Genomic DNA, 15,149 nt, shown 5'->3' with positions numbered 1-15,149 from the left:
ACTAATTTGGTTATTTACAGTCTCAGCTACAGTTCATGTGTGATTCACCTATTAGGCGTGTTTGCTGTTCATCTAAGAGTGATTTGTCCACGGTTGTGATTGAGGAACAATAGCAGCCCACAGTGGTGGTTACACTTGAGTAAGAAATGTCACGCTAGTGACTCAGCTCGGTCCATTCCAGACGTCCCCTGATTTAGTGTTTGAGTCTACGGTGCATTATAAAGCCAGTCAGTCGTGGTCAGCTGGCATCTGGTGATTGCCTTGGGCCCACGGGGAAGTAAGCAGCTAGCGTGGCGGGCACCCCTTATGATGACCTTGGGGCCCCAGGAGACTAGTCAATCCTATACTGGTGTTTAGTGTATGTGTATATATATATATATATATATATACATATTTTTTTTTAACAGGAAATGGTCTTGACTGTTTTTGTAGTTTTATGAAATACTCCTTAGCCTGATGGAAACTACTTGCACACATAATTGATGTCAATTTTTGTCAGAGGTGTTTAACTTTTCTGTCTTTCTCTCCCTTGTTCTTCAGCGATGGCCCCTCAGTGGGCTCAGCCAGAGAAGATGGAAAAAAAGTTGCATGCTGTCCCAGCCAGTAAGACGGTTAAGTTCCGCTGCCAGGCCAGTGGGAACCCTACCCCAACACTCAAGTGGTTCAAGAACGGCAAGGAGTTCAAGAGGGATCAGCGCATCGGGGGCTTCAAGGTAAACCTCCCCTCCCTGAATTCACCCCTTGGTACTAGACTGCCCAAAGACCATACTGTACATTGATCCTAATTGAATATCCCCAAACTCCTTGACCATGAGTGCAGGTGTGATGGTGATATCATCACTTTTAGATCACCAACCCCCACCCCACAGCATTAGAGGCCTGTTAGATAGGTGTGAAACTAGCTCCTGCTTTCCTCTAACTGGGGAACAATGCAAGGTGAAATCCAATGCCACAAAGGGATGATTGTGCCACAAAAGCATTCCTCGAGGATAGCAATTTTAGCACTCCTTAAGAAGCAGGATACACCTGGCTGTCCTCATTTTAATGAATCTGGGTAACTGCTGTTTACTGCATTTGTTTTCTGTCAAGATATATCTGCGTATAGCAAAACCAACTTCTCAAAAAGGAAACTCAATGTCATTTGTTTTTCATAGAGGAGACAGGATAAATCCATTTCACATCCAATTATTATTATTATTTTTTATACATTTTTTTATTTGATGCCCGTTCACAAACTACATGTCTGATTCAATTGACATTAGGCAGTTTTCCTTCCATCTCTGTGTTCGGGAGCAGAATAGGACAGCTCGCTGTCAGAGGAAGTGAGACCGTGTAAACAGTTCACAGTAATGGGCGTGGTTTACTTATCTTTTCCCTGATGCAGATAGCATCTGTATACTGTGTGCTTGGCTTTTAAAGTTGACCATATCCGCACTGCAGCGTGGATGGTTGTGTGTTGGCTTGCGACAGCCTCACGTGGTGTAAGATGTGCTGGGATGTTGTAGGGGGCCAGGGTCCTGTTCATCTGCTCTTCCCATCAAGGTGTTGTCCAGCCTTGTCCTCGGCAGGCCCCCCCAGCTGGGACACATTAAGGAGTTTCCTATCAGCTCCCCCGGCTGCTGTTTTTTCAGTCAAGGTCTAGATGGGAGGCTGGGGATGTCTATGAACGGGGCTCGCCAACCACCCCGTGCTTTGGTTTTATGACCACGGCTGCATTGTTCATATAGTCTTAATGTATGGAGACGGCAGGAGGAAATAATACAGACCACATGTATTATCCCAAGCACAACACATCTGGCCAGAAGCAGCTGTAGAACCCCAGTACATTTTAGCTAAATGAGAGAAAGCGTAATGCAGGGTCTGCGTGTTTGATGTTGCCATTGTCTGAGAGGTTTGTTCGAGTTTAATCACACACTACCGGTCTTGGCAGATTTATGGAAGAACAATTATAACTTGGAATATAGAGAACAGGATTTAGCCTTAGATGTACATGGGCTGTAACCTGACTGTAGTCAACCATAGTTTTTCCCAGAACAGGTTGTGACATACAAGTCATGTAACCACCAAAAAACAGTTTCCCAGCCTCAATATGTTTCCAATGGTGCATTAATGTACTATTCCTCAAGCAATGGCCACAATAGTTTTATACGACATGGGAAATAGTATCCTGATAGTTCCTCCTCCTTCCCATGGGAAAAAAATTATCTTTTGATCTGGATTTCATTAGACATCATTGAACTCGTTAGTTATTTGTACAAAATGGGGAAATATTAACTAGCAGAATTAAATGTGCTCTTGAGAGGTTATGTAAATCCCAATGTCAGAGAAAATAATCATTCAAGAAATGAACTTATGAATCAGGCTGGCTTTACAGACTTTTTTATAATCTAAACAAGTCTCTTGCGTTTTATAGTATTGATAGGATGTCTTGTGAAAATATGGGGCTTTGGGGATCTATTTAAGTCTTGGTGCTTTGGTTGGACCAGCTGTCATCTTCAAGTGCCTTCCATACTTCCTCCTCTGACAAAATATTTAACCTTCCTCTTCTCCAATTTGTAGGTTCGAGAACACATGTGGACCATCATCATGGAGTCTGTAGTGCCATCCGACAAGGGAAACTACACCTGTGTAGTAGAAAACCAACATGGAAGCATTAACCACACTTACCAGCTGGATGTTGTCGGTAAGTCTCTTCTCGGGGTCGTTGTATAGGTGAAATTTCTTGCTAAGCATCCCAAAGCCTAACCCATTCCCCTGGTTTAATCATCAATTGGATATCCATGTAGCCTAAGTATTGTTGGTTCAATATAGCTAATGGTTTACAACACTAGGCCCTAGTAATCGAAGTAATGCTGGCCCTTTTTCCAAGGAGAGTCACATGGTCTTTCAAATTAGTCTTTTTTTTAAATGAACCTTGTTTGCGTTGTGGCTCTGTCGATGGAGCTGTGTATAAGGGTGAAATTAATATTCCCTCCTGGACCTGCCCTGTGACTTACTCACGCTCCATTGGTTCTATAAATCAAAGCTCCACCACAGACAGTGGTGTCTCCTGGGATATTTGCGTCTGGGCCCGGGGTTGGCGTGACTTCACTCCCCAACCTTGATCAGCTGTGAGATCATTTTGGAGACGGAGTGTAATTCTACAAAATGTGTGCAAAGCACCACACTGATCTCTGTATCAGGAAAGCAACCGAAGCCTGACAAGTTGTTTCCCTGCCAGATGCTGGGCTCATTAGTACGGTTGGGGGAGTTATCAGTCATCAAAAGGGCGCCCAGAGAACATTTCTTTCAGGGCAGCAGCTTCAAACTTGTCTGCAAGCTTGTGTTTCCAGTCATTTGGGCCAAATGGCAACAATTATACAGGCGACAGAGTAGTAGGGGAACTGTTATATCCCTGGCTGTAAAGCTTACCGTATTTAAGTAGTGAAATGACATGAGACCAGGGTAACCTTGTAACCTTGCCTAGATCAGGCTCTACTGACATGTTGTCTGTTACTCTCCTAGTTCAGCCATGCCTCAATCCCTATTCAGTACTGGAATGAACTAGAAACGTCACCAAATCACCAAGCTGTTTTTCCACAATGATAATCCATTGTTGTTTTTACCAAGGTATTTCTGTTGCAATGACCACTAGGATTTTCCACAAGTATGTGGTTGACATGTCTTCTTCGTATGTGGTTGACATGTCTTTCAATGTGATTGACGTGTGTCTGTGTCGCAGAGCGTTCCCCCCACAGACCCATCCTGCAAGCCGGACTGCCAGCCAATAACACTGCGGTGGTGGGCAGTGATGTGGAGTTTGAGTGTAAGGTGTTCAGCGACCCCCAGCCTCACATCCAGTGGCTGAAGCACATCGAGGTCAATGGAAGCCGCGTGGGCCCTGATGGCTTACCCTACGTCCGTGTCCTCAAGGTAGGGGCTCGCAGTGCACGGACTGAGTCCACCAGACTGTACACACCACATGGCTGCAAGTATTATTTTCAGTCTGGAACAAAAGGTGATAAAATGTAGGTTATGGGTGCGTTCGTAAATTCACTCTGGCTATCTACTCCAGATTTCAAAGCACTCTCGTCTGACTGAGCGCAGAATAACTGATGAATTTACGAACACGGAACACCCGTTGAATATGACCGGTGTCAATAAACGTAGGCAATAAAATGTTATTATATTGTTGCCAGCAGCACAGTTAATCACCAACGGCTATAGATAACATGACAACAGCCTAATCAGCTCTGCTAGGACGCTTTGAACACTTCGAGATCAAAACGCTCAGAATTTAGGAACAGACTGCCAACATTCTGTATTTACGAATGCCCAGAGCGCACACCAGAGTGAATTTACGAACACACCCTAAGTAAGAGATGGCAACCCATGTAATACTTGGGGAATACAGCCAAACCGTATTAGATTTCAATTAAATCTAGTTTCTAATTTTCATTGTATCAGTTTCATTGTGTCTTCTCTATTCTATCAATTCAAGGTTGTCTGACAAAGGAGGGAAAATAGTATCCCTCTCCTAGGATATGATCCCTCTATGTAAGAGGTAGTTTCCTGTGCCCTGTTGAGTAAAGCTCTATGCTTGAGAGAGGAAAGTCCACACTAGCAAATGATTGTGATCTCATTCAACAGCGACAACTGCTTTTTGACCCCTCAATCTGATTTAAATGTTTGTTACAACCTCATTGACTTGTTGCACGTGACTTGTTTTTGTTTGCAGCACTCTGGGGTCAATAGCTCGGACACTCAGGTGTTGACCCTCTACAATGTCACTGAGGAGGAGAGCGGGGAGTATATATGTAAAGTGTCCAATTATATAGGCGAGGCCAATCAGTCAGCCTGGCTGACCGTCATCAGGCATGAGGCCCAAGGTAACCGCCCCATGTAGCAGCAGTAGCTCAGAGCACACAGAGAGCCTCAGCCAGGGGCTGTTAGGGCCACCTGGAGACTTAGAGACTTATTTAGGGACAACCTCAGCTGTTTCTTTCCTCCCTCGCTCCCTCCCTCTATCCCGCCTCGGTGCTCCTGACTGTAAATGACTCTATGGAAAATTCCCAGCAGAGCGGTTGAATGTGTTTAGTCTTCGTTTATGTTGGACTGCTTTCTCTTCCCTGCCCCATGCCTCTCCTGTGCCATCCAAATAAGGGCTTCTCCTACCATCCACTGCTATTACTTTCACTCCCTCGCCCTTCAAAGTCTTATGCTCTTATTACTGCCTTGTTTTCCCCCCACTGCTTTTCATCTGTCTTACTCAGCTGTTCCATCTTTCAATGAGCTCCCTTCTTTTCTTGTGGATTTGTTGTATGGTGAAGTGTGCTCTGCTGAGGGGTTTTCCATGTAGCTCATCTCTTGCATGTAGAGATGAGTCTATAGGGTATGGGATGTCCGTCCCTGCTTCTCCTCAAATGGTGATGGTACAGTGAAGGGGTTCAGTGCTGCGGTGCGGTCTCTACCTAACTAGCTCCTCCACTAACTGACTGACTGGAGGGCTGACTCTGTCAGCGCCCTCTAATGGCAGTGTGGGTTTTTACTCTTGGTAGGGGGGATGGTGTTGGACTGAGAGGGGGGGGGTGAACACCCCAGCCACCCTCTGTCCTGTCCCCTCCACTACCAGAGGTTTTTCTCTTTTCAGAATCTTTTACTCATGCCTCCCTTTTTCCTCTGGTCCTCTTGTCGGGTCTGCTTCCATTGTTCTTTTCTAGACTGCTGGCCTTAACACCACGGACAAGGAGATGGAAATCCTCCAACTGAGGAATGTGTCTTTTGATGACGCTGGGGAGTATACCTGCTTGGCGGGCAATTCTATCGGGTTATCTCATCACTCTGCATGGTTGTCCGTTGTTAAAGGTATCAATGGTTCTCTCCTCTGATCTCTACTTCCTCTTTCCCCTCCCTCTCCCCTTTGGCCTGGTCATCCACTTTCCACATTTCTCTGAATATGGTCTCTGTAGACCCTACTTCAGTGAACAATGTTAATGTGTGTGGAAGCCAGGCCAAGTTGTGCTACTAACCTTCACCCTCACCCTGTAAGCATGGTTCCAGGCCCATCCAACCTTTCTGGATGGGACAGTATGGTCCATGTTGAGAAATGTTTCCCCTCTGTCTTCTGTTTTATGGAATAACAGAATGCCAAACACCCTATCTGACCCATAGAAAGTACTGACCTCAACTGACAACCCTTGAAAGTTCAAGTGTTTATACCCTCAAAATTGGAAAGTAGAATAAAAATAAATTACTACAATTAACATTTTGGCCAATTTCATAAATGATTTGTCATTTTTCCATGTTTCAAGTGATTAAATTTACAATGCACTTTTACTTTATTGCTTTAAGATGAAGTTTTACATTCAAAAGGGGTTGTTTGGCAGTACTGTTGGTGTTTTACTCAAACCTATGTCTCTCCCATTCTGGTTTCAATATGGTGTTTACATTTGATTATGTGTAAGGCTAATGTTTTCTGACAAGCACTGCAAATGACATATATCCCTGATGTAATTTCCTGCTGTGAGGACAAAGCCTGCTCTTAAGGCTAGCTTTGATAATTGGCCCACTGTAGTGGACGGCTCATTCCTCAGGGTTGGAATTTGTCCAATTATCAAGCTGCTTGTCATTCAGCCTCTAGACACAAGGGCAGCTCACTTGTGTTGCTGGTGTTGGTATCAATCTGGTGTTTTTGGGAAATCGAGGTAAAAAAGAAATGTCCAATATGATGATTTGAATCTATATTGCAAAATATTACAACACTGTTCTGAATTGGAGATAAGAAGATTTTGATTAAACAAATGTTATATTTTGTGTCTAGTCTACTTCAATACTTAGGTGGTTTGCTCCTTATCATGAGAGTCAATGTCAAATTTTGTAATTACAAGGAAATCATAATGAAAATTGTTTGTACCAACAACCACCACACAAGCCATTTAAAACTGGGCTTTTATGCAGAACCACCATTTTATGTGCCCTAAGGAAGTCAGAATGGGACATTTTACTTTAGACAAATTTAACTAAACTTACTATTGAACATGTTTAAAATGTGTATCGGTGTTCAATGGCATGTTTTTTTTTTGCCTGTGATATATGTTCTCCTTAAAAACAGAGCCTTTGCACACAAATAAATACATTAAAGTTAGTATATTTAATGCTCATCAGTTTGCAAATGTCTCTGTGTAATATATTTGGGTTTGTCCCAACTCAAGAGAACTTGGCTGCGAGTCACACTGGAAAAGAATGTGGAGTGAAACCCTATGCCTGAAAGAAGTGATTATGGTGCCACAATAGGAGTTTGTGCTTTGTGTGTGGTGTCAAGGGCTCTGTTTTTCTGTACATGTCAGCTGAGTGGTCTTAGTGAACGTATCAGGGTGATTGTGTGTGTTACATGCCTGTGTGTTGTGAAAGTGTGATTGGTATTTGAGAATGCATGGACCTCTGTAGTTGCAATTTGACCCAGTGTGGTTGACCTCCTGCCCCCTATCCTATCGCGTTGCCCTCATCCAGCAGTCCCCCCTTCTCCACCACCCAACCAAACCTACCTGGAAGTGCTGATCTACTGTGTGGGCTTCTTCCTCATTGCTGTCATGGTGGCCGTGGCCATCATCTTAAAGATGCGCAGCTCGTCCAAGAAGAGTGACTTCAGCAGTCAGCTGGCTGTCCACAAGCTGGCTAAAAGCATCCCACTGCGCAGACAGGTAACAGAAAGTAGATAGGGGGTTTGAAATCTTTATACCTTTTCTTGCTCGTTGTAGTATTCTCATCCCATTTAGTGTAATCTTTATGGCATCTTCAAATTTGTTTAACTTATTCTTTTCAAATGGAAGTGTTCATTATATTGTGAAAATAAAAAACATTAATTCCTTGAGCTTCTGGTTCCCCAAAGAGCCGATGGGCTGACTCAGGTTGGTGTGAGTAGAGGGCAGGTGTTCGTTCCATCCTGCTTTCTGCTTCCACTGGGATCAATTAGTTGTAGTTGTGACATTGTGTCTACAGACTTATTTCAGTAACATTTTGGGGGTTTAACAAATTGTACATTTACTTTCTGTCCAAACTGGACATCTTTCTGTCTGTTGTTCCTTTCCTGGCTCCACTATGAGAGAGTAACAGCAGGCTTCTGTATTCCAGGTGTCAGTGGACTCTAGCTCCTCCCTCCACTCCGGGGTGATGTTGGTGCGGCCCTCCCGCCTCTCATCCAGTGGCTCTCCTATGCTGTCTGGGGTGTCTGAGTACGAGTTGCCCCAGGACCCACGCTGGGAGCTACCCAGAGACCGGTACGCAGATGACTGGAACACACCTATCAAATACAGACATCACATAACACACCTTTGAATGGGAAAATTGCCTGTCTGTCACAATCCTCTCAAATTTGTTTGTTTCTTCCTCACCCTTTGACCCACTCAGACTGGTGCTGGGGAAACCCTTGGGAGAAGGCTGCTTTGGCCAGGTGGTGATGGGAGAGGCTGTAGGGATGGACAAAGAGAAGCCAAACAGGATCACCAAAGTGGCTGTGAAGATGCTCAAATGTAAGTCGTTTTCCCCCCTCATAAACAATATCGAACCTGTGATTTGGGCACATGGCTGGGTCTCCTATACGGCATGTTGGGAAGTTATTTAAAAGGAGCATAGAAGGTAGCAGAAAGCCACAACCGTAATTACAAGATAGGAGGAGTGTTTTACTCAGAGCCGTGATGCACAGACAGAAGAGGCATCTGCTACGGGCTCCTGGCCGCTGTAAATGGGAGACCAGAGTAAAAATGTATGAGAACCCCCTGACTTGGGTTATGTGACTGTTATAAAACTGTGACGAGTGGGGATGTAGGAAAATAGCAATTAATGTGCTGCCTTTATCTCCAGACTGCCCCCCCCCCCCCCACTACCTGAATGTCCCTTTGGAAGTAGACTGTCCGTAGCCTTTTGCGTATAGTTGGTGCCTTTGAAACATTTTTAAATAGTAAATTAAATGTACTTTGAAATCATTTTGTGTAGCATAATCTACCTAGTTTTTTACAAGCTTGGATTGTTTTAATGTACATGGGAATTCTTTATTATTTGCAAATCATAGAGGTTTCAGGATTGAGTGAATTTTATGAGTAAAACAAAATGGAATTTCTTTGCTCCCCTCAGCTGATGCTACAGAGAAAGACCTGTCAGATCTGATCTCTGAGATGGAGATGATGAAGATCATTGGGAAGCACAAGAACATCATTAACCTGCTGGGAGCCTGTACCCAGGATGGTAGGTCTCACACTGGCACACACCCCCCTTCTTCCCTTCAAATCTTTCATTCAGAAATGCTGAAAACATGTTTAATTTTTGAGAAAAAATGTGGTGTTTTGAGACCCTTGCATTGTTCAGTTGTTTAACAGCATGTTAATGTGTCCAATGTTATGAGTAAGGGATTCTGACACCTAACTTCCGAGCTCTCAGTTTGAGATGACCACAGCTGCTGCCAGGGTTGCCATATCTTTCAAATCTTCACTGACAAGCCCTGGCACCATGCACTGTGTTCTGACCCTGCTGTGAACATTGCCTGACCCTGCTGTGAACATTGCAGAGCTTTCTGTCCTAAACACAAGGCTTGTTTTTGTTCCACCTCATCCCTTGAGAAGTTCTAGTAGAAGTTACTGTAGGAATCTGGTAGCATTGCACAGATTATTCCTTCCGGCTTGGTTTGAAATACAAACTCAAATTTTTGGCAAACTGTTTTCAAGTCGATGCATTTACTATAGATAGTGATGTAGATTTTGTTTAAACACTTGAGTACACGTGTAAACAGACATTTAGATTATTATTCTTGTTCTTTATTTATATCTTGTAGAGTCTTAATTCTGTGATTTTAAAAAAATATTTTTTTTTACTGTTTTTTTCCCCCCTGACCACAAAATAGCTGTCCAGAATACACCATTAGTCTTCTGTCTCTGTGTGTGTGACATGTTAGGAGAAAGATACAGCTGTTGGGTATAATTCAGAGCTTAACTCTCACTATGACCCCTCCACCCCTCAAAATGCCATTCTGCTCCTATCAGTCTGTCTTGTGTCACAAAGTTATTCTAAATGCCACATCCTCTAGTGGTGTTGAATAGTGAGTGACGCTTGTCTCCCCCTCCCTCCCCAGGTCCTCTCTATGTTATTGTGGAGTATGCCTCTAAGGGAAACCTCCGGGAGTACCTGAGAGCTCGGCGTCCACCAGGCATGGAGTACTGCTACAACCCTGACCAGGTGCCCATAGAGAACATGTCTATCAAAGACCTGGTGTCCTGTGCCTACCAGGTGGCTCGCGGCATGGAGTACCTGTCCTCTAAGAAGGTAACATCAGGATCCGACTCTACGTACATCAGCACAGTTGAGTATAGTACAGTAAAGATGCAGTGTATGTGCTGGGCCAGCTAGACCTAGTTCTTATGTGTCTGTGTACAGTGTATCCACAGAGACCTGGCAGCCCGCAACGTGCTGGTGACGGAGGACAATGTGATGAAGATCGCAGACTTTGGCCTGGCCAGAGATATCCACCATATTGATTACTATAAGAAGACCACCAATGTGAGTGTGCTACTAATTACATTACCTACCTCAGCCATGCCAATTCATGTGAGAATTGCTTCCCCTTACCTTATTCCATCTCCTGTGTAAATAAGCCAATTTACACTAGCATTTAACCCATAGGGTCGTTTACCAGTCAAGTGGATGGCCCCAGAAGCTCTATTTGACCGGATATACACGCACCAAAGTGATGTGTGAGTATGGAATAGATACACCTTTACCATTTGTTGGAATGGGCAGAAGTTGGTCAGATTCATGTGACCTGTGTGTTGACTGATGGGTTTGTTCTTCTGACTCTGCAGATGGTCTTTCGGGGTGCTGCTGTGGGAGATCTTCACCCTGGGGGGCTCGCCGTACCCGGGGGTTCCTGTGGAGGAATTGTTCAAGCTGCTGAAGGAGGGCCATCGCATGGACAAGCCCTCCACCTGCACCCATGAACTGTAAGCCTCCTTCCTCAGTGTTTTATCATTAGAATGGATACTATGGGATTATCCCAGAGCTCAGGGACGCCGCAGTAAAGATACTGTCCCAGAGCTCAGGGACGCCGCAGTAAAGATACTGTCCCAGAGCTCAGGGACGCCGCAGTAAAGATACTGTCCCAGAGCTCAGGGACGCCGCAGTAAAGATACTGTCCCAGAGCTCAGGGACGCCACAGTAAAGATACTGTCCCAGAGCTCAGGGATGCCGCAGTAAAGATACTGTCCCAGAGCTCAGGGACGCCGCAGTAAAGATACTGTCCCAGAGCTCAGGGACGCCGCAGTAAAGATATTGACACAAACCAGCAGCAGAATTATTACTCTACCTTTCCCGCTCTCCTTCTCTCCCGCTCTATTCTCTACATTTCTCCTCCCTCCCAAAGATACATGATGATGAGGGACTGCTGGCATGCTGTTCCCTCTCACCGGCCCACGTTCAAACAGCTGGTGGAAGACCTGGACCGCACCCTGGCCATGACGTCCAACCAGGTGAGTCCCCACATTTGAGCACACCTCAGCAGTTCACACACACAGTCAACAGAGCTGATATCCTCATGTTACTGTCAGGAGTAAATGCAAAATGTTAATGTGTTTACTTCACATTTAAGCCACTTGTCTGTATGTGGGTGTAAAAGTAATGATATCCAAAGCCAGATATGAATGTTCTGGCCGGTGTCTAATCTTCTCTCATAAATGCCATCTGTGTGTGTTTGCAGGAGTACTTGGAGCTGTCTGTGCCTCTGGACCAGTATTCCCCCAGCTACCCTGACACACGCAGCTCCACCTGCTCCTCGGGCGAGGACTCGGTCTTCTCCAACGATGCTGGAGCTGAGGAGCCCTGCCTGCCAAAGTTCCCTCCCCACTCCAACGGGGTGGCCATCAAGAAGCGCTGATACCTCACTCCCCTCAAATACCCTAACATTCCTTTTCCTGTGTTCTCCTCTGCACCACTGGCCTGGTATGGATATTTCCCACCTTCCCAGAGACTAGGTAACACGCCAGTGGAGATTGTGACAGGGGCTTACTTCGGAAATGTTTAAACCGACCAGTAGGGCATCAAGAACTCAAGGCAGTTCGCTGGCTCGTGGTTGAGGTGGAAATGTTTTCAGGGCACTTTGTATTGTTGGGATTTTCTTTCTGTTTGTGTCAAACAGTGCAGGAGAAAGAAACACTCACAAATTTCTCTACTCTGAGCATTCCACGGAACAAGGGAAGCAGACAGGACTGAATTGAAAGGATTATGAATTGGATGGATCGGAGTTAGAATTATGTCTGTTGTATTTGTTCATCAATAATAAATGAAAGCATTTTGCTTTTAAGACCAATTCCAGAGAATATATTACCAAGGGACATTCATACATTGTATACACTATATATACAAAAGTATGTGGGCATGCTTTCAAATTAGTGGATTCGGCCATTTCATCCACATCTGTTGCTGTCCGGTGTATAAAATCGAGCACACAGCCATGCAATCTCTGTAGACAAACATCAGCAGTAGAATGGCCTTACTGAAGAGCTCAGTGACTTTCAACGTGGCACCGTCATAGGATGCCACCTTTCCAACAAGTCAGTTTATCACATTTCTGACCTGCTAGAGTGGACCGGTCAACTGTAAGTGCTGTTATTGTGAAGTGGAAACGTCTAGGAGCAACAAACAGCTCGGTTGCGAAGTGGTAGGCCACACAAGCTCACAGAATGGGAGTGCTGAAGCGCGTAAAAATCCTCGGTTCTTGGATGCAACACTCACTACCGAGTTTCAAACTACCTTTGGAAGCAACGTCAGCACAATAACTGTTCGTCGGGAGCTTCATGAAATGGGTTTCCATGGCCGAGCAGCCGCACACAAGCCATAGCTCAACATGCGCAATGCCAAGCATCTGCTGGAGTGGTGTAAAGCTCGCCCCCATTGGACTCTGGAGCAGTGGAAACGCGTTCTCTGGAGTGATTAATCACGATTCACATCTGGCAGTCCGGCGGACTAATCTGGGTTTGGCGGATGCCAGAAGAACGCTATCTGCCCCAATGCATAGTGCCAACTGTAAAGCTGGGTGGAGGAGGAATAATGGTCTGGGCTGTTTTTCATGGTTTGGTCTAGGCCCCTTAGTTCCAGTGAAGGGAAATATTAACGCTACAGCATACAATTACATTCTACACGATTCTGTGCTTCCAACTTTGTGGTAACAGTTTGGGGGAAGGCGCTTTCCTGTTTCAGCATGACAATGCCCCTGTGCACAAAGCGAGGTCCGTACAGGAATGGTTTGTCGAGATCGATGTGGAAGAACTTGACTGGCCTGCACAGAGCCCTGACCTCGACCCCATTGAACACCTTTGTAATGAATTGGAATGCCGACTGCGAGCCAGGCCTAATCGCCCAACATCAGTGCCCGACTTTACTAATGCTCTTGTGGCTGAATGGATGCAAGTCTCCACATCAATGTTCCAACATCTAGTGGAATGTCTTCCAAGAAGAGTGGATGCTGTTATAGCAGCAAAGGGGGGACCAACTGGATATTCATGCCCTTGATTTTGGAATGAGATGTTCGACGAGCAGGTGTCCACATACTTTTGGTTATGTGGTGTATGTTGGTGCAGTGGTCAGTTATTTCTTTCAAACTACAATGTCCTTGTAAATACAGTTAGGAATTAATAAGAATATATATATATTTACACTGTTCTTGTTTTTATTACCATATTTGTTTTGTTTTTGTACAAGGATGCTAATGTTTGATCCATTTGAGTATAATCCATAGGGGGAGTTTGCTACATGAAATTACTTTTAAATTGTATTGAATATTACGTGGCCAGTTTTTGCCGTCTCAATTCTTTGTCAGCTTTGCTTTTTTCCCTTTAATCAATCGGCTGCTTAACTATTAGTGGAAACATTCTACGTATATTTTTATTTTCAAGTACAAATGTTTTTCATGACAACCTGCAATACAGCGTTATTCTTAGCTCCACATCCGCAGTTGATGTCGATTTAGAGAAACCAGCAATGTTCTCTCACTGAAATCCATGCTGTAGTAGTGTGTGTGTGTGTGTGTCAGTCTTTTACGCACCTCTTCTCATTGATGATCGGTCGTTTATTTTAAGTACGATCACAGCTGTACATTTTTCTAGTTAACCATGCTTAAAATAAAAACAGAATGATATGCTTTAGAAAACACCATGCACTTTCATTGTGCGTGCATGCCTGCCATGTAATGAACTGCTCCCCTCCATGCTTCTACCAGGAGACCCATTTGTTTTCAGAGCACGTGTCATTGTAAAAGTTACATCAAATAAAATGCTATTGAAAAACTCTTAATTTAAAGCTTTCAGTTTGAAGGAACTTAATAAACGGGTCTGTAAATATCTTGATTTTGTTGTTTGTGATATAAATCGTGTTTACAGAGCGAGAACGATGGTCACTTCAATCTCCTCCCCATTTAGCTCAGGTTACTGGGGGTGATTAAATATGATAATGTGCTGCTGACACCAGAAGAAATGTCCACTAGTGCAGAGAGCCATGGGCAGCTGTAAACATGTCATTTATTGCAGTGTGAATGGCTTGGTTTGGCTGGCTCTCCAGCTCCATCCATCAGCCTCCGCTGACCCTGATATCCACATCTGCCTCTGGCTTCCTGCCATGGACTGATGCATCACCTGGATTGCTGTTTCCACGCAACAGGCTTAAACCAGTCACACAGGGACAATTCCTGTTCCCTGTTAAGAGCTAGCTTTTACTGCTGGAGTCAATGGATCTAGCCTTTAGTACCTACTGTATATCATTGCTAAAGGGGAAAGGATGCAAGAACGAGTTGGGGTTTTGATTCTGTGTGAGTTATTTCATCCGTCAGGCCAGTGTACTTGAACTGAAATATGAATGGTAACTAAGGACTAGTACTGGAGAGGGGATTAAGTGAACGTTTCAAATGGCCCTATTATCAGAAAAGGCTTTTCCAGGGACATTGCCTCTCATCAGTCCTTAACCAGGAAATGAGAAGCCACCTCTGTTCCCTTCCTGGATTCTGAGGCCAATGATGTCACTTGAATGTTGATTTTTGGGTGGAATTGTATTAATCCCTGGGAACGTGTACCAATAAAAGGTACTTCCGTGTGCTGTGGCTGTGACCATCAAGGGCTCCGTATGGAAATAAAATGGACCCC

General features: G+C 44.5%; 1 protein-coding gene across 5 annotated transcripts in view; it reads left to right on the top strand.

Annotated features, from left to right (window-relative positions):
- The window catches only part of LOC139576820 (fibroblast growth factor receptor 1-A-like), a 44,977-nt gene extending 30,617 nt beyond the window's left edge, over window positions 1-14,360 (top strand). The window contains exons 5-18 of one of the 5 annotated variants that reach the window (XM_071403330.1): window positions 541-713; window positions 2,560-2,683; window positions 3,722-3,912; window positions 5,700-5,844; window positions 7,492-7,679; window positions 8,110-8,255; window positions 8,386-8,507; window positions 9,109-9,219; window positions 10,100-10,290; window positions 10,402-10,524; window positions 10,648-10,718; window positions 10,827-10,964; window positions 11,384-11,489; window positions 11,717-14,360. In XM_071403330.1, coding sequence (XP_071259431.1) covers window positions 541-713; window positions 2,560-2,683; window positions 3,722-3,912; window positions 5,700-5,844; window positions 7,492-7,679; window positions 8,110-8,255; window positions 8,386-8,507; window positions 9,109-9,219; window positions 10,100-10,290; window positions 10,402-10,524; window positions 10,648-10,718; window positions 10,827-10,964; window positions 11,384-11,489; window positions 11,717-11,893 — 2,006 coding nt within the window. In that variant the 3' untranslated portion in view covers window positions 11,894-14,360. Of the gene's footprint in view, window positions 1-540; window positions 714-2,559; window positions 2,684-3,721; window positions 3,913-4,717; window positions 4,869-5,699; window positions 5,845-7,488; window positions 7,680-8,109; window positions 8,256-8,385; window positions 8,508-9,108; window positions 9,220-10,099; window positions 10,327-10,401; window positions 10,525-10,647; window positions 10,719-10,826; window positions 10,965-11,383; window positions 11,490-11,716 lie in introns of all 5 variants that reach the window. The other 4 variants (XM_071403329.1, XM_071403327.1, XM_071403328.1 and 1 more) reach the window with 4 other exon arrangements.
- The last annotated feature ends 789 nt before the right edge of the window (window positions 14,361-15,149 follow it).

This window comes from Salvelinus alpinus, chromosome 5 (assembly GCF_045679555.1).
Source record: "Salvelinus alpinus chromosome 5, SLU_Salpinus.1, whole genome shotgun sequence".
Lineage (NCBI taxonomy): Eukaryota > Metazoa > Chordata > Actinopteri > Salmoniformes > Salmonidae > Salvelinus > Salvelinus alpinus.
The sequence above is the reverse complement of the archived record's forward strand: the minus strand, read 5'-3'. Positions and strand labels throughout refer to the sequence as shown.